At 38.6% G+C, this 22,078-nt stretch overlaps 1 protein-coding gene across 1 annotated transcript; it reads left to right on the forward strand.

Moving 5' to 3' along the window:
* Positions 1-395: 395 nt before the first annotated feature.
* On the forward strand, positions 396-22,050 carry LOC120568980 (zinc finger protein OZF-like). The gene is made up of 2 exons (XM_039816757.1): positions 396-907; positions 19,349-22,050. Exons 1-2 carry the CDS (start codon positions 736-738, stop codon positions 20,548-20,550), a joined length of 1,374 nt encoding a protein of 457 aa, XP_039672691.1. The 5' UTR covers positions 396-735; the 3' UTR covers positions 20,551-22,050.
* The last annotated feature ends 28 nt before the right edge of the window (positions 22,051-22,078 follow it).

Here is a 22,078-nt window from a genome sequence, read left to right on the forward strand (position 1 = left end):
CGGATGCCGTCAAGTGGGATTTCCAATCGTAATCACTCCTTCACTGACCAATCAGCATTTATTAGCAGAATGCTAGCGTGTTATGGGCTACAACGACTCACCCTGTAAGAAATCAAAAGGACATAAGTACTCGTTCATTCAACTTTCGACCTATAACCCATGTTGAACTTGCAAAAACTACAATCAAATCTGAGGTTTCTCAACGACAATCAGGCGAAAGAGACAAATTTCGCCGTCTAGCTCCATAGAGTCCCATTCATTTTGCACTGGACCGCAATCACCCCCAGTGGAACTCTGGTGGAACTGCAACCAAAATCCGGTACAATGGGGCTGAATAGGGAGTGGAATGGCTTTCCGTAGACCGGCTTTGGAAATACTATCGGGTTTCTACTGATACAAAGCTGAATGCTAAATCGGTGAAGTATCCCTTTAAGTAAAGCGAGGGACGGGACAGAAGCAAGAAGCATTCAATATGTGAATAAATAAATGAGCAGAACGCCTTCAAATACACCTAGATACACATCCTTAGTGCTGATGTTCAACTCACAAGTTTGAATAAAATGCCATCAGTTGAAAGCAGAACAAAAAGCTCCCGCACTTCCACCGTCGGAACCGAATCCGTGTGACACCCAGCGGAAGTAAACAACACAAGTACCCGTGGCGGTAGCTATGGGCGGTAGCTGCATGCTGCTGCTGACTAGTGCAGGTCATTCTTTCAGCTGGAACTAAGCAACGATGTCTCCAGTTGAGTCTCTGAGAGAGTTTGTCACCGAGCGACTAACTGCTGCTGCTGAAGAAATCTTCCGAGTTGTTGAAGAAACTATCGCCGAGTACGAGAAGGAGATCGCTCGGCAGCGCAGACTGCTGGAGCTCGTTTGGAAACCCGAAATCAAGTTACACAGGATAGGTAAGTATGCACATCATTAGTTTAACTATGATTACAAAAGGTTTCAGCATTTAGTTTTGTTGATAAAGTGGATGTAAAACCAGCGGTGACGGTGTTATGTGCCTTCTGGTTTTTCCACCTACTGGTTTCCGAGCCTGTCCAGATGCCGTGTAAACCTATCAACCTACCCACGTCAACAGATTACGCTACATATTCATAAACATTTTACTGGCTTTTGCCTGTCGCAACTCAAATAAAAACTACACTGAAGTGAACTGAATATCTGAGGCCTACATTACTATAACATTGTACAGCGGGAAAAATGTGTTTTTAAAAGTAATTAGGATGAACCTTGTCGCGCTGGATTCGAACCTTCCTCAGCAAAAATAAAAATATACAAGTCCACGACACTATCACGTTAACACCGTGGTAAAGTTGGTTTTATATTGGACGTTGGATATTCGACACATTCGAAAAATCTATTATGCAGCTTACGCTTTCAACCTATTCATGTCAAACCACTTGTGATGAACTCAGCTAACCACCCTACACATTGCACAAAGCTTCTTTTTTCAAAAAACTCATCCTTTAATTTTTTAAATATTTTTTTATGTAAAAGAATGCTTTAAATCTATTATGCAGCCTGTCCTTTTGACCTATTCAGGTCAAACCACTTGTGATGAACTCAGCTAACCACCCTACACATTGCACAAAGCTTATGTTTTCAAAAAACCCATCCTTTAATTTTTTAAATATTTGTTTATGTAAAAGAATGCTTTAAATCTATTATGCGGCCTGTCCTTTTGACCTATTCAGGTCAAACCACTTGTGATGAACTCAGCTAACCACCCTATACATTGCACAAAGCTTATTTTAAAAAATAAAAACATCCTTTAATTTTCTTTATATTTTTTTATGTAAAAAAATGCTTTAAGTCTATTATGCGGCCTGTCCTTTTGACCTATTCAGGTCAAACCACTTGTGATGAACTCAGCTAAGTCCCCTACACATTGCACAAAGCTTCTTTTTTTTAAAACCCATCCTTTAATTTTTTAAATATTTTTTAATGTAAATAAATGCCATAAATCTATTATGTGGCCTGACCTTTTGACCTATTCACGACAAACCACTTGTGATGAACTCAAAACCCCCCTACACATTGCACAAAGCTTATTTTAAAAAAAAACCCATCCTTTAATTTGTTTTATGTAAAAAAATGCTTTAAATCTATTATGTGGCCTGACCTTTCAACCTATTCAGGTCAAACCACTTGTGATGAACTCAGCTAACCACCCTACACATTGCACAAAGCTTCTTTTTTTAAAAAACCCATCCTTTAATTTTTTTAATATTTTTTAATGTAAATAAATGCCATAAATCTATTATGTGGCCTGACCTTTTGACCTATTCAGGTCAAACCACTTGTGATGAACTCAACTAACCCCCCTACACATTGCACAAAGCTTCTTTTTAAAAAAAAACCATCCTTTAATTTTTTTTATGTAAAAAAATGCTTTAAATCTATTATGTGGCCTGACCTTTTGACCTATTCACGTCAAACCACTTGTGATGAACTCAACTAACCCCCCTACACATTGCACAAAGCTTATTTTTTAAAAAAAACCATCCTTTAATTTGTTTTATGTAAAAAAATGCTTTAAATCTATTATGTGGCCTGACCTTTCAACCTATTCAGGTCAAACCACTTGTGATGAACTCAGCTAACCACCCTACACATTGCACAAAGCTTCTTTTTTAAAAAAACCCATCCTTTAATTTTTTAAATATTTTTTAATGTAAATAAATGCCATAAATCTATTATGTGGCCTGACCTTTTGACCTATTCAGGTCAAACCACTTGTGATGAACTCAACTAACCCCCTACACATTGCACAAAGCTTCTTTTTAAAAAAAAAAACATCCTTTAATTTTTTTTATGTAAAAAAATGCTTTAAATCTATTATGTGGCCTGACCTTTTGACCTATTCACGTCAATCCACTTGTGATGAACTCAACTAACCCCCCTACACATTGCACAAAGCTTCTTTTTAAAAAAAAAACCATCCTTTAATTTTTTTTATGTAAAAAAATGCTTTAAATCTATTATGTGGCCTGACCTTTTGACCTATTCACGTCAAACCACTTGTGATGAACTCAACTAACCCCCCTACACATTGCACAAAGCTTATTTTTAAAAAGAAACCCATCCTTTAATTTGTTTTATGTAAAAAAATGCTTTAAATCTATTATGTGGCCTGACCTTTCAACCTATTCAGGTCAAACCACTTGTGATGAACTCCGCTAACCACCTACACATTGCACAAAGCTTCTTTTTTTAAAAAACCCATCCTTTAAATTTTTTTTAATATTTTTTAATGTAAATAAATGCCATAAATCTATTATGTGGCCTGACCTTTTGACCTATTAAGGTCAAACCACTTGTGATGAACTCAACTAACCCCCCTACACATTGCACAAAGCTTCTTTTAAAAAAAAAAACCATCCTTTAATTTTTTTTATGTAAAAAAATGCTTTAAATCTATTATGTGGCCTGACCTTTTGACCTATTCACGTCAATCCACTTGTGATGAACTCAACTAACCCCCCTACACATTGCACAAAGCTTCTTTTTAAAAAAAAACCATCCTTTAATTTTTTTTATGTAAAAAAATTCTTTAAATCTATTATGTGGCCTGACCTTTTGACCTATTCACGTCAAACCACTTGTGATGAACTCAACTAACCCCCCTACACATTGCACAAAGCTTCTTTTTTCAAAAAAAACATCCTTTAATTTTTTTAATATTTTTTTAATGTAAATAAATGCCAGAAATCTATTATGCGGCCTGACCTTTTGACCTATTCAGGTCAAACCACTTGTGATGAACTCAACTAAGTTCAACATAATTGCACAAAGCTTATTTTTTCAAAAACCCATCCCTTTAATTTTGTTTTGTTTTGTCTTTTGGTGTAATGTGTAGGATGGTTAGCTGAGTTCATCACAAGTGTTTTGACGTGAATAGGTCAAAAGGTCAGAATATATAGATTTATGAAATTTTTACAATATTAAAAAATATTAAAAAATTAAAGGATGGGTTTTAAAAAAAAAGCTTTGTGCAATGAGTAAGGAGTTGAATGAGTTCATCACAATGAATAGTGTGAAAAGGTCAGAACTATAATAGATTTATGACATTACAATATTAAAAATATTAAGAAAATTAAAGGATGGGTTTTTGAAAGAAAAACTTTGTGCAATGTGTAGGGTGGTTAGCGAGTTCATCACAAGTGGTTTGACCTGAATAGGTCAAAAGGACAGGCCGCAAATAGATGTTAAAGCATTTTTTACATAAAAAATATAAAAAAATTAAAGGATGTTTCTTTTTTTAAAAATAAGCTTTGTGCAATGTTAGGACTTAGCGGAGTTAAATGCAAGTGGTTTGACCTGAATAGGTCAAAAGGTCAGGGCGCATAATAGATTTCTGGCATTTATATCTACATTAAAAATATTAAAAAAATAAAGGATGTTTTTTTGAAAAAAGAAGCTTTGTGCAATGTGTGAGGGGTTAGCTTGAGTTCATCACAAGTGGTTTGACCAGAATAGGTCAAAAGGACAGGCGCATAATAGAGTTAAAGCATTTTTACATAAAAATATAAAAAAATTAAAGGATGTTTCTTTTTTAAAAATAAGCTTTGTGCAATGGGGGGACTTAGCTGAGTTCATCACAAGTGGTTTGACCTGAATAGGTCAAAAGGTCAGGCCGCATAATAGATTTCTGGCATTTATTTACATTAAAAAATATTTAAAAAATTAAAGGATGTTTTTTTTGAAAAAATAAGCTTTGTGCAATGTGTAGGGGGGTTAGTTGAGTTCATCACAAGTGGTTTGACGTGAATAGGTCAAAAGGTCAGGCCACATAATAGATTTATGACATTTTTTAATATTAAAAAATATTAAGAAAATTAAAGGATGGGTTTTTTGAAAAAAGAAGCTTTGTGCAATGTGTAGGGTGGTTAGCTGAGTTCATCACAAGTGGTTTGACCTGAATAGGTCAAAAGGACAGGCCGCATAATAGATTTAAAGCATTTTTTTACATAAAAAAATATAAAAAAAATTAAAGGATGTTTCTTTTTTAAAAAGAAGCTTTGTGCAATGTGTAGGGTGGTTAGCTGAGTTCATCACAAGTGGTTTGACCTGAATAGGTCAAAAGGACAGGCCGCATAATAGATTTAAAGCATTTTTTTACATAAAAAAATATAAAAAAAATTAAAGGATGTTTCTTTTTTAAAAATAAGCTTTGTGCAATGTGTAGGGGACTTAGCTGAGTTCATCACAAGTGGTTTGACCTGAATAGGTCAAAAGGTCAGGCCGCATAATAGATTTCTGGCATTTATTTACATTAAAAAATATTTATAAAATTAAAGGATGTTTTTTTGAAAAACAAGCAATGTGTAGGGGGTAGCTGGGTTCATCACAAGTGGTGACGCTGAATAGGTCAAAAGGACGAGGCCGCATAATAGATTTAAAGCATTTTTTACATAAAAAATATAAAAAAATTAAAGGATGTTTCTTTTTAAAAGAAGCTTTGTGCAATGTGTAAGGTGGTTAGCTGAGTTCATCACAAGTGGTTTGACCTGAATAGGTCAAAAGGACAGGGACGCATAATAGATTTAAAGCATTTTTATATAAAAAATATAAAAAAAATTAAAGGATGTTTCTTTTTTTAAAAATAAGCTTTGTGCAATAATGTAGGGGACTTAGCTGAGTTCATCAAAAGTGGTTTGACCTGAATAAAAAGTAAAAGGTCGGCATAATAGATTTCTGGCAGTTATTTACATTAAAAAATATTTAAAAAATTAAAGGATGTTTTTTTGAAAAAGGAAGCTTTGTGCAATGTGGGGGGTTAGCTGAGTTCATCACAAGTGGTTTGACCTGAATAGGTCAAAAGGACGGACGCCTAATAGATTTAAAGCATTTTTTACATAAACAAATATAAAAAAAATTAAAGGATGTTTCTTTTTAAAAATAAGCTTTGTGTACGTAGGGGGATTAGTTGAGTTCATCACAAGTGGTTTGACGTGAATAGGTCAAAAGGTCAGGCCACATAATAGATTTATGGCATTTATTTACATTAAAAAATATTTAAAAAATTAAAGGATGGGTTTTTAAAAAAAAGAAGCTTTGTGCAATGTGCAGGGGACCTAGCTGAGTTCATCACAAGCGGTTTGACGTGAATAGGTCAAAAGGACAGGCCGCATAATAGATTTAAAGCATTTTATTACATAAAAAAATATAAAAAAAATTAAAGGATGGTTTATTTTTTTAAATAAGCTTTGTGCAATGTGTAGGGGACTTAGCTGAGTTCATCACAAGTGGTTTGACCTGAATAGGTCAAAAGGTCAGGCCGCATAATAGATTTCTGGCATTTATTTACATTAAAAAATATTTAAAAAATTAAAGGTTGTTTTTTTTGAAAAAAGAAGCTTTGTGCAATGTGTAGGGTGGTTAGCTGAGTTCATCACAAGTGGTTTGACCTGAATAGGTCAAAAGGTCAGGCCGCATAATAGATTCAAAGCATTTATTTACATAAAAAAATATTTAAAAAATTAAATTTGGGGTTTTTTGAAAAACGAAGCTTTGTGCAATGTGTAGGGTGGTTAGCTGAGTTCATCACAAGTGGTTTGACATGAATAGGTTGAAAGGGCAAGCTGCATAATAGATTTTTCAAATGTGTCGAATATCCAACGTCCAATATAAAACCAACTTTACCACGGTCACGTTAACCACGTTAGTCTCCAGGACATGAATTTGTTTTGAATGAATCACTGGTTATCTGAGTACTCTGAAACAACAGGTTACCTTGATTTAGGCTTAAAAACATAACTATATCATGCACTCCAACCTTCTGCTACACCTCTGCGCTATCTGTGTACAAGGATTTGTCATAAATCATAGCAGGCAGCACACAGATTCTGAAACAATTGGCTACCCTGGGCTGGAAACGTGTGATCTCGAGGCTCTCAAACAGCTAGGCTACAATAACAAGTTCCTTGGATTTATAAAAAGAAGCAATATTTCTATTGACATGGCTCAAATGCCTACATCTACATTTCCAATAGCCTACAACGTTATCCTTGATGCGGGATAGGATATAATATCACACAAACTTTACAAGATCAACTTAAATAGACATAATAAAACAAATGGACAACTCATAGTTTGCAAAAATACATTAAAAAAAGTAATACATCGTAAAATGGCGATTAATACCTTTTTAATGGCCTTCATTTTTACTAATTTGATTTACTACCTTTTTAATACTTTCTAAAACCCCACGGACACCCTGATGGACCAATTAAAATCAAGATATTACTGGACATTTGCGCAGCTAACATCATTACAACAACTACATTGTAAGCGTAATCCCCGCGAAATTCAAAGTCAAAATGACTCCAAGATCGATTTTAATTCAAAAAAGGACTTAATAGCAAGAGGGAGGTTTACGCCAGCCTTACATGGACTACTGCAGCAAAAGGGACAAAAATTTGTCCGATCGTTTCAAACAGACTGGTATGGAAGAAAAGATTGGCTATGTGGCTGTGCTAACAAGTAAGACTGTTTGGACTTCAACGGGATACTGTGAATTAATTACTCCGAATTAACCAGTTATCTATCGAATTATTCTATCCAAAGCGATGTTCTAATCCTGTTAATATTTACAGTCTATGGTTCTGATCAAACTCCAACACAGCATACAACATTATTTAAATTATTTAATGAGCATTGAGCTCAGGCGATATGTTGTGGCACAGGTTGAAAGAGACTGTTTGTTCTGAGATAGGCCTACACATTCTTCGTATGAGATGGCCCACAATAACAATGATGAATGATCACGTTTGCGGATGACTGACTTGTTTCATTTTTACCCCGAAAACGGAATAAAGTGTTACGTGGGGTCATACACGTTTGTTGTACATCAGTTAGGTTTTGGTATGTGAGGCAAATATGAACCTACTTTACTATTTCAAGGCTTGCATTTGCCCATGTTAAATTGTGATATCACCAGTTAACATGGGCGTATATTTCTCCCATATGTTAACCTGGACTAAAAGTCGAATATATAGATAGAAATCACAAAATCATTTCAGCAGTGAGTAGTGTAGTGGTATAGATGATGTAGAAGCTACTCTGTCAACTTTTTTGTCCATGACATCCAAGGTTCGAATCCAAGCTAGATCTGTAGTGCGTTGTTCCGTTTTATTTGTTTCCGTTCATACAGTAGCTATGTGTCGTAGTTGTGTGGATAATGCTTAAACGGACATGTATTACACATAAACAAACTGGTGATGTTTTCAGCGATATCCATTATTTTGTCTCACTTGCAAACACTTTGTGAAAATGTGAACCTCTGGCACTTGAGGGGCGGAGGCAGAGCAGAACGCTCTTAAAAAGTAGGCAGGGCCTTGTTGAGTATTCACAGATTTTATTCAAATATCACCAGTTAACATGATCACCAGCTAAACTGGCACAACGGAAACCAGTAGGTGGAAAAACCAGAAGGCACATAACGTTAACCACCTGTTTGACTATCCTAGGCGCCGTTGTTATGTCCCTAAATATACGCCCATGTTAACTGGTGATATCACAATTTAACATGGGCAAATGCAAGCCTTGAAACAGTAAAGTAGGTTCATCTTTGCCTCACATACAAAACATTATGTCTCTTTCGCCTGAGCTCAATGCTCCTTAAATAATTTAAATAATGTATGCTGTATTGGAGTTTGAGTAGAACCATAGACTGTAAATATTAACAGGATTAGAACATCGCTTTGGATAGAATAATTCGATAGATAACTGGTTAATTCGGAGTAATTAATTCACAGTATCCCGTTGAAGTCCAAACAGTCTTACTTGTTAGCACAGCCACATAGCCAATCTTTTCTTCCATACCAGTCTGTTTGAAACGATCGGACAAATTTTTGTCCCTTTTGCTGCAGTAGTCCATCTAAGGCTGGCGTAGACCTCCCTCTTGCTATTAAGTCCTTTTTTGAATTAAAATCGAGCTTGGAGAAATTCCTCAACTCTGTGATATCGGAGGACATCCAGGTGTCATTTTTACTTTGAATTTCGCGGGGATTCCGCTTACAATATAGCTGTTGTAATGATGTTAGCTGCGCAAATGTCCAGTAATATCTTGATTTTAATTGGTCCATCAGGGTGTCCGTGGGGTTTTAAAAGGTAGTAAATCAAATTAGTAAAAATGAAGACCATTAAAAGGTATTAATCGCCATTTTACGAGGTATTAATTACGGTTGTCTTTCAAATTCCCTCTGCACGCTACAACCAAGCAGAGCAACGAAGAAGATAGCAGAGCTAGTTAATAGATTAAACTTTTATGTATCGGGTCGGCAAAACTCCATACACATCTTCCTTTTTTAAGAATTACTTCAGTGCCGTTCTTTGTTCTTTTCACAAAGAAAAGCTTAACTCCAAGTGTTCCAGAGTCATGGCCAAAGCCGATACCAAAGACCGCTATTAGCCAGCAGCAGCAGCTCTTCTTTGTTTTCAAGTTGTTTGTATCCCACAAAGATGAACAGAGATCCTGAGTGGTGCATCACACAGATGAAGAATATAGTGCAAACATTCCCCCAGGGCAGGCAGGTGGCATCTCAGCATGGTAAGGAAATATTGTATAGGAACAGTAGAGGTGGATAGGTTATTCAGATTGATTAATGACATGTTAGCGGTCTCAGTGTGCAAGGTGGTTTTGTGCATTCTCTTAACAGTGTGGAAGTGTTATTGCTTTTAAATAATTTATTTGAACAAGTTCTGAAAAAATATACTATGTACTCCTAGCTCTCGATGTAGATGCTGTGATGGATGACAGTGATTCCTATAGAATTGTTTTCAGCAGTGGGGGAGGGGGTGTTGAACATCAAAAAGTAACGTTACCTGAAAACAGCGTGTAGATTGTTTTTTAGCATCTTACAACACACTTTCATTGATTGTGCTAAAATATGAACAATAACGTCTCTGTCAAAGGGCTTATCTGCTAACGTTAGCTACCGACCGTTAGCTTAAAACCATCCAGCAAATAGACGGTGCCGTTACCTGAAACCGGTGATTAACGTCACCGCTCATTTTACATACAGTTGAACAAAAAAACAAAACGCTGAGTGAACATTACTAGCTAAGTTTTTCATGTTGGTTTTGAGTGGTATGCACCCCTAGTGGGGAATAAAAAGCAATTCAATTGAAGCACTTACCATGTCGATCACAGGTTCACTTAGTTTCAAATGGTTATAATGGCATGCATGTCTGTATGTATGTCTGTTTTCTTGTATTTCACTTGCCTCATGGAATATTTTCTATGTGTACTCATTTGCGTGTCTGTACATACAGAAGAAGGTTCACTTAGTTTTAAGTGGTTATAATGGCATCAGCGAATGCTTGTTTCTTTGAACTGCTTTAATTTATCATTTTATTTCATCTATTAATTTTATTCTAAAGGTGAAATGGTTGCAAGATGTATCCACAGCTATCAATATCTAAAGTAGCCGAACGTCATGTCGCCTATTCATGTTTTTTCTCGAAGTTGGCAGTAACATGTCATACGTTTTTCATTAAATATATAGGACTTATAAGAATTTAATCCTTACCGTTTTCTCCGAGGAACAGCTCCTTCCTTAGGCACTGGATGGGGTCTGCTCACTCTGCTGGTAATTGATTATTGGGGCAGCAAACACGTGTTCCACAACAACAACAACACCAGGCTGCCCGCAGATGCGCCTGCCTATTAATCGGCTTGATATTGGCCGATGCCGATTATGTAAAAAATGCCAAAAAATCGGCCGGTTAAATTAAATACAATTATTTAATAAACATTTTTATGTTTGAATTTGGCAGGGTAGGCAGTGCCTATCTGCCTACACAGACTGCAAGCCTCTGCGTGAAACACATTTGTAAAAAAGAAACACGGCCGCTGTAATGAAACGGCGAGACAAAGCGTGGCAGACGATCGCAGGCCGACTGAATGTGTAAGTAGCCTAAATATATACATTACTGACCACTGCTCTGAATTGAAACGTCCTAATCATACCATTCAAGGAGTAAGGTTAATTATTTGCACAAATGAACAGTTTTACTCTTTGCCTTAAAAGTGAGCAGAAGACAGCCCAATGTTACGCAGGAAATTTACCATGAAGATCAATTACAACCACTAATCTACAATGCTAGAATATAATGCGTAAATATCTCTCTCTCTCTCTCACTTGGTCTCTGTCTCTGATTACCTAAGTAACATTAACTTCCACTGCTCGCTTTTCAGGCAAAGTGTACAGCAGTCAGTTTGTGGAAACAATTAGCCTAACTCCTTTATGGGTTCATTTAAGAGTAGTAGTTCGTAAATGTATATTTTTAGATATATCATTCAGTTGGTCCACTATTATCTGCCACGCTTTTTCTCGCTGAGGCAGAGTTTCCTTCTTTACATATTATATGCTTTGCTTCCTTGTAGGCCTATATATGGACATAGAAAAGACAATGAAGACATTAGACTCTGAAATCTAGAAACTATAAAGATAAATAAGTGATACATTTTTTGCACACTAAACAATGACTGTAACACATTGTATTCATCAGATATTCCCCCCGCGCAAAATATAAGGTCAAAAGCCATTAAGGGGTCCTCTCCCTGTTGTTTCAGTATGTACAGTAGCCTCAACTATATAGTTACTGGTCAAGTGAACTAAGATTATAATTAGGGAGGATTGTACAATTAGGATAGTTTTTTATAATTGTACAATCCTCCAAATTGCAGTTCACTGGAGAGAACACACTTTGTGAAAGAATGCAAAATTAAATGCATATGGTAGAGGAACATACATGATCCTTGGTTAAGCTACATTGTGTAAGAATTTCTCCCATCTAGCGGTGAAATTGTATGGACAACCAACTAGGGCTGGGCGATATATCGATATAAACAAATATATCGATATATTTTTAAATGAGATATGGAATTAGACCATATCGCATATATCGATATAGTTCAAATGTGATCCTTGCTCCCATAGATATGTCGCCGTGAGGTTCTAAACATACGTCAAAACCCGCCGCCATCTTGGAACAGGGGTCCGAAGCATTCAGATCAACGCTAAAGATGCCGGACTTTTGTACTGCTTAATTATGTTCGATAGAGGAAATGAAAAGAACAAACAGCATGGATAACATTTAACAGGTGACAATGTGTTTTATGATTATATATGCCGCCTTGACCAGCAATCTGAGCTCGCGGCGGGGAGGCGAGGAGAGCCCCGTGGCCGGCACGCGCGCTCTCTTCCCCGGGCAAAAACACAGCTTCGCCTGCGCTGCTGCGCGGTCCCCGCTGATCCAGATCGGACCAGCCAAAGACAGAGTTGTGACCGGTAGGATCTTAACGTAGTCCAGGACGAACTGTATGTCGATATCGGCGGAAAGTTCCACTAAGTTTGCCGGCGGCAGGCGGACGGAAAGAAGCTACAGCGGGGCAGCGACCGTCTGCGGCTGCAGGATCTGGAGCTCAGTGCCCGTTAAAATTACATGTAACGCATAAATACATACAGAAATAAATAGTGGAGGAATGAGCCTGGACATTTCAGTCTGTTTAAACTTCACCTTGAAGCAGAAACTCTTAGTTCAGAAGGGTGAAGTTTCCGTTTGGACTCAGAACTGTGAACCGATCATAATAAATTTCTTTGTTTTGTAATCGATAGTTCATCTTTTAGTTTACTTAAGTGGAAGCAGTATCAAGTGGAAGAATGGGACTATAACCTAGGCTTACAGGCATGAGGCATTACATTTTGAACAAAGTAGATTATATTAATATCAAAAGCTTAATTGACCTTTGGAACGAATCACAAATAGGAGCTTTGATTTCAAAAAAGTTACTCCTGTTATACAGTATTTAGGTTTACATTTTATTGTTATTTGAACAGCTGAGCATTTAATCATGAACCAGGTGAAGAAACCGGTTTATTATTTATTTGATTTTGCAACTGTTTCTATGAAACTACTTGTGACATGTCATATTTGATTTGGGCTTTGACTGAACATTTGCTCTCACTTCGCGGAAAAAATATCGGGATATATATCGTATATCGATATTCAGCCAAAATATATCGGGATATGACTTTAAATCCATATCGCCCAGCCCTACAACCAACTGAATATTACTTTCTAGCTCTTCCTCTTACGGTGGCCGAACCCGAAATTAGCTCTCTCTATCGTTTACACGCCGCTATTCTAGCCACTCCAATATTAACTTTGGTCTTGTTGCTTTGCCTGTCGCATTGTCATTTTAATTCTGTTTTTTGCTTCCCGGCGAGTAATCTCCCCCTTGCATACCAATAGGTGTAAGAGGGCGAAATGCGGAGGTATGTCCCTTTGGCTAATGTATTTTAAAGATGGAAGCCGTCATTCGAGCGAGTCACTCCTATGTATTCTGAATGATTCTGAATGTCAGATGCTACGCTTAGGAGAATACTTTGATTAGTTGGTGGAAGTAATTACACATGGATGAGTACATATTTGTGAAAGAACAAAGGGGTTTTTGCTAAGAATTAACTCAAAAAATTACACAATGTAGTTTTAAAGAATACAAAAAGAAATAAATCGACTAAAAAAAATAAAAGGGGTTTTGTTTTTCCCCCCCCTCTCTTTTTTTCACCCCCACCCACCCCCCCTTTTTTTTTTTTATCCCTCCCCGAAATAAATCCAAAGGTGTTTTTTTTTTTCCCTTTTTCCTTTTCACCAAATTTTTTTTTTTTTTTTTTGACTTTATTTAAAACTGTGATGAAATTTTGGAGACAATGGGAATTGGTGACGCAGATGGTGAGGTGGTGAACTGAAGTCAGACTGCATAAAGTAAATGTGGGAATAACAATTACTCATAATATTTTCAAGTATTGATGCCTCACGCATATTTTTTTCACTACATATCATCCACGTTATCATGATGATAAATCCAGCAGTGTTATTTGCGCTTGTGATATATTTGCGAGTGATAATTGTTCCATAAACACCTTGTAAAATCAAACTCAAATCTTAAATAAAAATTTGTTCTTAATATTTAATCGGCGCTGTCACATCATCTGCTACGGTAGGCAGGAGGAGGAGATGGCTTGATGCATGGGATACTGTTTGTGACAAAACCTGCATGAAGAAAAGTGTGTTTGCTAGTGCTGCAACTAACGATTATTTTAATAATTGATTAATCTGTCAATTATTCTTTCGATGAATCGGATAAAAAAAAAAAAAAAAACTGCGCTCAACTAAATTTTTTTTTTATCTCCGCGACTGAGTGGCGTAATAGTTGCGCGACACAACGAATCAATAATGAAATTCGTTGCCAACTTTTTTAATCAAATTTTATCGATTCGTTGTTGCAGCCCTAGTGCTGGCCTATTAGGCTTTCGTCTTCAAATAATATTTCGAAGTGGTGGATACCACTGTTTGCTGCTGTTATTTTGGCAAGGTGTTAACAATCACAAATTGTTGTAAACCTATAAATAATGCGGTGACCCCCGTGCATAATGATGCATGATGGCACTGCTGGCACTGCAGGAGGACCACGGCAATGGAAGAATCAGGAAAGAAAGAGACTTCAGGGACCACGACGATAACTGGCTTATATGCCGATTTCCTTAAGCTGTGATCTTGGATCTACAGTATGTACTGAAATAGGTCCAGTAGAGAGGGCAACCCGCCGGAACCGTGACATCCCGATCCAAATACAGATCCTCGCCACTCTGGGGGCCACTGGCTGTTTCCAGAGGGAAATGGCAGTCAGCTGAGTGTTTTTTTTTTTTTTTTTTTTATAAATATTATATACAGTATAATCTAACTTTAACACTAAGGCTTATTTGGATACAATATTTAGTTCTGTAAAATTTTATCTTATAGGTTTGGTATATCGAAGCTGTCCCCGAGTGCTGTAATGCCTGCCGTTTTAGACGGTATTATTAATATAGGTAGTCTATAGATCAGGTTTACCTACACTGTGCTAGAACAGGCAGAAATTATAATTCAATTTGCAGCAATTCCCGAACTTCTGAGAAGTTTTTTGCTTTTTTCCCCGCCAGTCGTCATGCTTCGGCGTAAATAAAGAACTGCCAGGGTCATTAAAGGAACACGCTGACTTATTGGGACTTTAGTTTATTCACCGTAACCCCCAGACTTAGATACGTCCATACATACCCTTCTCATCTCCGTGCGTGTTGTATCTCTGTCCGACGGCCCCACCGGTAGCTTAGCCTAGCACAGATCCTGGAGGTAACCGGTTCCAACTAGCATACTGCTCCGAATAAGTGACAAAATAACGCAAACATGTTCCATTTTACATGTTGTGATTTGTATACTCGCAGCGTGTACAAATAACTGGGAACTACGTATATTCTCAGAAAGGCGAATCATTGCTACTCTCTGCTCGGGGCTTCTCAGGTGCTGCAAGCGTATCACTCCGCCTAAGTAGCAGAAGTGGCACCAACTTTGCCTTTCTGAGACTAGTTCCCAGTTTATATACGGTTAGAAGATGGCAGTGTCTCATGTCACCTTGTTATTTGTTCACGCTGTGACGCGCCTGACCGCCGACAGGGCACGAGGGGCAGGAGTCGGCATGACCGCCGACCGGACACAAGGGGCAGGAGTACATGGGCAAAGTCTCTGGGGGGCAGGACAAGGGCATAGTCTCTGGGGCGGTTTCAAGGGTGGTCTCAGGGGAGGTCTCAGGGGCGCCGGAGGCCGGCAAAGCCTCTGGGGCGCTCTCTGGGGGGCTGCTAGCTAGCCGGAACTCTGGGAGGGCTGCTGAACAGCCGGAACTCTGGGGGGCACACTAGGAGGCTCGGGGACACTAGAAAGCTCGGGGACACTGGGCAGTGCTGGGACACTGGTCAACTTGGGGATACTGGGCAGCTCGGGGACACTGGGCAGCTCGGGGAAACTGGAGCCTGGGGACACTAGAGGGCCTGGGGACACTGGTCAGCTCTGGGACATTGGGGAGTTTGGGGACGCTGGGGAGCCTTGGGACACTGGGCAGCTCGGGGACACTGGGCAGCACAGGCTCTAGGGGATTGACAGGCTCAGAGTATGGGAGGCCAAACTCTCTGGCAGTCGCCTTCCAGCGAACCTCCATGAGGTATTTGGCAAAAATGGGGTTCTTCCCATGCAACCCACGAAACATCCCCAGCAACTTCTCCCTATCAAAGTCCAAAGGATGAAAATGAGGTTCGAATCTCACCACTACTGGGTCCATGTCTGGTCAGATCGTTACAATTAGCAGAAGATCGTGGACCCAAACGCAGGGAGAGGCAGGCAGGCAGGCAGGAGATGGTTTGAGCTTGAGGATTTATTATAACAAAAAACGGCAGCACAGAGACTGGAAAAAGCACATGAAAAAAACTCAGAGGTAAAACTTACAAAATCACGCCGGGAGAAATAAAAAACGTTAACAGGCTAAAACACGCTGACAGGACCAGGGGCCTGTTGCACAAAAGTAGAATGAAGATATCCAGGATTAATGAAAAAGCGCAGCTTGACTTAGTGTGATCCGCTCATCGCGGCCGAGCCAGGATCAGATGGTGAAGCTATGTCAAGCCAGGTGTAGATAGCTGGGATAAGTGCACGTTCACGGCTTTCTTAAATAGACCACGGTATCGATCACAGATTTACTGATGCAGAAATGAAGAATACGTGTGCGGCACATGTTTCACCCGCTGAGCAGCAACTAATTATCAAGTCAAATCAAGTCAGCTTTATTGTCAGATGTGCTATACAGGTGAGGTAGAGCGGTGTAGTGCAATAATAAACAAGTAGGGGAAAGTGAAATGTGCAGTCCCTGAGTTCAGAGTGTATGAGTGGTGTTGAGGTGGGGGGGTGCAGTCCTAGTCTGTGGCAGGGGAAGAGGAGGTAGTGAGGAGGGAGGGAGTGACGGTAGAGCAGAGCAGGGAGGGAGTTGAGTCTCCTGACAGCCTGGTGGAAAAAACTGTCTTTGAGCCTGCTGGATTTGGCCCGGAGACTGCGCAGTCTCCTCCCTGATGGCAGCAGGCTGAAGAGACTGTGAGATGGGTGGGTGGGTGGGTGGGTGGGGTCACCTGCAATTCTGGTTGCTTTGCTGGTGAGGCGGGTGTTATAGATGTCCGAAGGGGGGGGACAGAGACACCAATGATCTTCTCAGCTGCTCTCACTATGCGCTGCAGAGTCTTGCGGCAAGACACGGTGCAGGCACCGTACCACACGGTGATGCAGCTTGTCAAGATGTTCTTAATGGTGCCTCTGTAGAAGTTGTGCATGATGGGGGACGGTGCTCCTGCTCTTCTCAGTTTTCGCAGAAAGTACAGGCGCTGTTGGGATTTTTTGGCCAGTGATGCTGTGTTGTGGCTCCAGGACAGGTCTTCAGAGATGTGCACACCCAGGAACTTGGTGCTGCTCACCCTCTCCACTGCAGCACCGTTAGTGGAGTATGCTGGGTGTGCACTCTCCTGAAGTCCACAACAATCTCCTTCGTCTTCTCCCATTCCATTATGGAAAGTTATGAGGAGGTGAAGCATATAATATGCAGAAAAGGGAAATACGGCTGTTGTTATCAAAACGGAGACAAAAAGCCCGACAGACAATAGCGGACCGACTGAATGCGTATGGATTTTAAAAAAACTACTTACTAGTCACTCCACATTTTTATAAAGTTGTACATTCTGTTTTAATTGCTGCCTGTTTTATGTGTTGGTTGTTTTGCTGTATCTGTTTTTATGTGCTAAATTGCTGGTTTTACTGTAAAGTGTCTTTTATCCTACCATGTAAAGCATTATATAAATTAAATGTATTATTATTTAACCTACCATAAAAGTGAGCAGAGGGAATTAATGTTCCTCGGGAAATTTACCCTAAGGACTAGGCTTAATTTCAAACCCTTATTCATAATGCGAGAATGTTTTACAACCATATGCACAAATCTCTTGTGATGAAATGAGCTATGTCTAATTCTAAATATCTTTCTACAATTAATGGGCATACAGAACAAACATGACTGGGCAAAAAATAGAAAAATAAGTGACTTCAATACACACTGTAAGCATATCTGTAAAACAATGTAGCCTATTATTATTCATGTTTTTTTTGTTCTCACTCCCAAGCTCAAAGATGACAAGTGACAGCACCAAAATAAAATGATTAAGAAGCTTTGAACACATTCATTTCAAGCACTTTCACCTGTTTTGCACCAATAATGATCCAAAATCTTGTTTCTATTTTTTACCTTTTTAATAATTGAATTTTCTTTCTCACAAAAAACGAAAATTATCATATGATCATAAATGTGATCTCACAGGGGTAAATGGCAAATAGGAACAATAAATGATGAATATCATTGGTAATTGAGCTAAATCTGTTAAGTATTAAGGCTGTGTAACAACAATATGAACACTACACAAGGGTTACGGCTTCCAAACAGGATTTTGTTTTGATGTTCTACCTCTGTTAGGAGCACATCGATCTCACAATCGCTGAATCGTGTTTTTTCCCCATTTTTCCGTTTCGTGATTGGTAATCAAGGGCTGGAATATTCATTGATTGATTAACATGGACCTTATTAGGACAAATATGGGACGACTTTGGGAGGAGCGCGGCGCTCGTGCACCGATCAAAGGTAACGCGACGTCCGTATTTTATAACGAAAGAAGTGCGTACGTGCAGCGCGAAGGTGTTATAAATCAGAATACTGTTTTTGCGTACGAAAATTCTGACTTTTTTGCGCACGAAATCTTTCAGAATAGAATCTACGCACAGTTTTATAAATGAGGCCCCAGGGCTGGAGAACAGATGGAGCACATCAGACAATCACACAGGCGGGAAAACACAGGAAGTAAAACTAGACATGACAAGACAGAAAACAGACTATCAAAATAAAACAGGAAACGGAACATAATACAAAACAGGGAACAGAACTATTCACAACTAAATATACACAGACCACAGAATACAATAAACACAACAGGAAACATACAGAAATAATAACAGGCAACAGAAATGTCCAAAACCACAACAGGCGTGTTCCTTTAACATACTGATCAGCATTCATGAGGTGCTTTGCACTGACTATTTATGGTGAAAAATGGGCGTGTACAGGGCAGGATAAAAGGCTGATTCACGTACACACACTTGTGGGTAATCTGTGATTTATACAGGGAACATTGCTTACAGATGTGCATACGCACTGTTTTATAAATCAGATTTATTTTGCCATATGCCATTTTTGGCTTTTGGGCATACATACACTTTCAGTAAGGATCCTACGCACAGTTTTATAAAGGAGACCCCAGACCCGGAAGCTCTGTCCATTATTTTTTTAACAGTCTGTGGTCCCAAGAGAGAACAAGTGTTCTAGTTGTTTTTATAATAACAGTCTTACCTATTTCTTTTGTTCTCTGTTCCTCCAGAGCTCCCACAGCAACATGTCTGTAAAGAGGAGGAGATTCTCGCTGACCAAGAGGACTCAGAGCTTCCACAGATTAAAGAGGAACAGGAGGAACTGTGCACCAGTCAGGAGGGAGAGCAGCTTGTACTGAAGCAGGAGACTGAACATGACCACAGTGAAGGTCAGACTCTGACCTTCAATCCTGATGACACTCTAAGTGCAGCAGAGAAAGAGTCTGTAGCCAACATGCCAGTTATAACCTCTGTGGTATCAGAAGCAAACAGTGACCACCAGCTCCTCTCTAATGATGCTGAGAGCCAAGATCAGAAAGGAGGCAAGCATGGAGACTCAGGATCATCACGTAATGCAGAACTAGAACCAAAAAAGAGACATCACAAGAGCAGTAGTCACAGTAATAATGTAAACAACACTAACTTGTCAGAGATCCACTGTAATACTCAAACAGGTAAACAGTCTTTCATATGTGACACATGTGGGAAAGACTTTAAGTATAATTCAGCATTTCAAAGACACTTGAGAGTCCACACAGGTGAGAAGCCATATTCTTGCAAAACATGTGGAAAAGATTTTGGACGTAGAAATCACTTGGAAATTCACATGAGAACCCACACAGGTGAGAGGCCGTACGTTTGCAAGATCTGCACTAAAACATTCTGTGATGTCTCAGCATTAATAAGGCATATGAAAATCCACACCGGTAAGAAGCAATATTCTTGCAAAACATGTGAAAAAGATTTTGGACGATATGATGAATGTAAAGACCACATGAGAATCCACACAGATGAGAAGCCGTATGCTTGCAAAACATGTGAAAAAGGTTTCAGACATAATAGTACATTATTGGCCCACATGAGAACCCACACAGGTGAGAAGCCCTATTTTTGCAAAACATGTCAAAAAGATTTCCGGCAATATAGTGCCTTGGTGGTCCACATGAGAACCCACACAGGTGAGAAGCCATATTCTTGCAAAACATGTGGAAAACATTTTCGACAAAATAGTGCATTGTTGGTACACGTGAGAACCCACACAGGTGAGAAGCCATACATTTGCAAGACCTGCAGGAAAAGATTCTGTGACCCTTCAGGCTTATTTAAGCATATGAGAGTCCACACAAGTGAAAAGCCGTACGTTTGCAAGACCTGTGGGAAAAGATTCTTTGTTGATTCAGCATTGAAGAGGCATGAGAATTCACACAGGTGAGAAGCTGTTTTCTTGCAAAACATAGAAAAGATTTTGGACAGAATAGTGGCTTGTTGGTCCACATGAGAACCCATACAGGTGAGAAGCTGTACGTTTGCAGGACCTGCCGGCAAAGATACTGTGACACTGTTAATAAGGCATATGAGAACCCATACAGGTTAAAATCTAAACTAATATTGATCCCTGGCCTCTGCAGTCTACATGTCAAAGTGTCCTTGAGCAAGTCACTGAACCCCAAATTGCTCCTGATGGCTGTGCCATTGGTGTGTAAATGTGTGTGAATGTTTATCTCATGAGCAGGTGGCACCATGTATAGTAGCTAGAGTAGGAATGTGTGTTAATGGGGTGAATGGTGCCTGTACTGTATGAAGCAATTTGTTGCTAATGATGTAAACTTTATGCTTGTTGGTTTTGAAAAATGTCCATTTACAAAGTATCTCAGGATCACTTGTAGTTTAAAGTTTAACAAGGACTTATTCATGTGACCAGGATTAGTGTTTGATAGTTCTATATGAAGCCTCCTGCACATCTTTGCAAGAAGTTTTTAATTATCGTATAAGAAGTTCTATTAAATGGGAATGTGCCTTCTTCTTGCTATTTTTAAACACTAGCTTTTGTTTCTGACCAGATTCTTGTTTGATAAATGACAAATGATTGAATTTGTTTTTATCAGACTGTTTTGAAGAGTGTAATCAACTATGGAATGACTGCATGGTTTTGGAACCTTGTATATCTATATCTATTACCTATTTATTATTATCAAAATAAGTTAATGATTATTTGGTAAAGAAAGAAGTATGTTTAGGATCCCCAAAACACAGATTAATACACTTTAAAAACACACAATGATCTAACCAACAAAATGAACAAGAATTAACTTAAAATAGCCCTAGTCTTATATGATTTAACAGGAGTTATGAGGAAACAGTGTTGAGATTTATAATAACCTAACTTTCTGTATTGATCAAAGTATAGTATTACAGGTATTTTATCTGCTGAACCGTTAACATTTGGAAAAAAACAACTGATTTAATTGTGCAAGCACATTACTTTCCTTTCATTTGTTTTAAATTCAACGAGCAATGTGTTGTATTTTAGCAGAATACTGAAAGCAGCAGAAAGGCAGAACTGAGTACGCTTTAAAATCTGTTTATTTATCACAAGTAATATCATTATGGTGATATTCAACAACCTTAGGGCATATCGCATATTTTCCTCATATCGTGCAGCCCTAATAACTACCTTGAAATTGCAGAATAGTGTTGCAAAATTTTCATCTGTATCATCTTTTAGTGTAATTTGTTTATGTTAATAGTTATTTCTTTCTAAATTATGTGATAATGTTATGTAGGCTAGTCATTGTTTTCCTCTTCATTCGACTAGTTTATTACTGAACCCAGCATAACGTGCCGCGCCGTCACATCATGCACCACCCACCACCACAAGTTAACTCTCAACCTGTGGGAAACACTACATACAAATAAACATGTACATAATTTCCATTTGCATATAGGCTGGTTGTGTTTGT

This window comes from Perca fluviatilis, chromosome 11, assembly GCF_010015445.1.
Source record: "Perca fluviatilis chromosome 11, GENO_Pfluv_1.0, whole genome shotgun sequence".
NCBI lineage: Eukaryota > Metazoa > Chordata > Actinopteri > Perciformes > Percidae > Perca > Perca fluviatilis.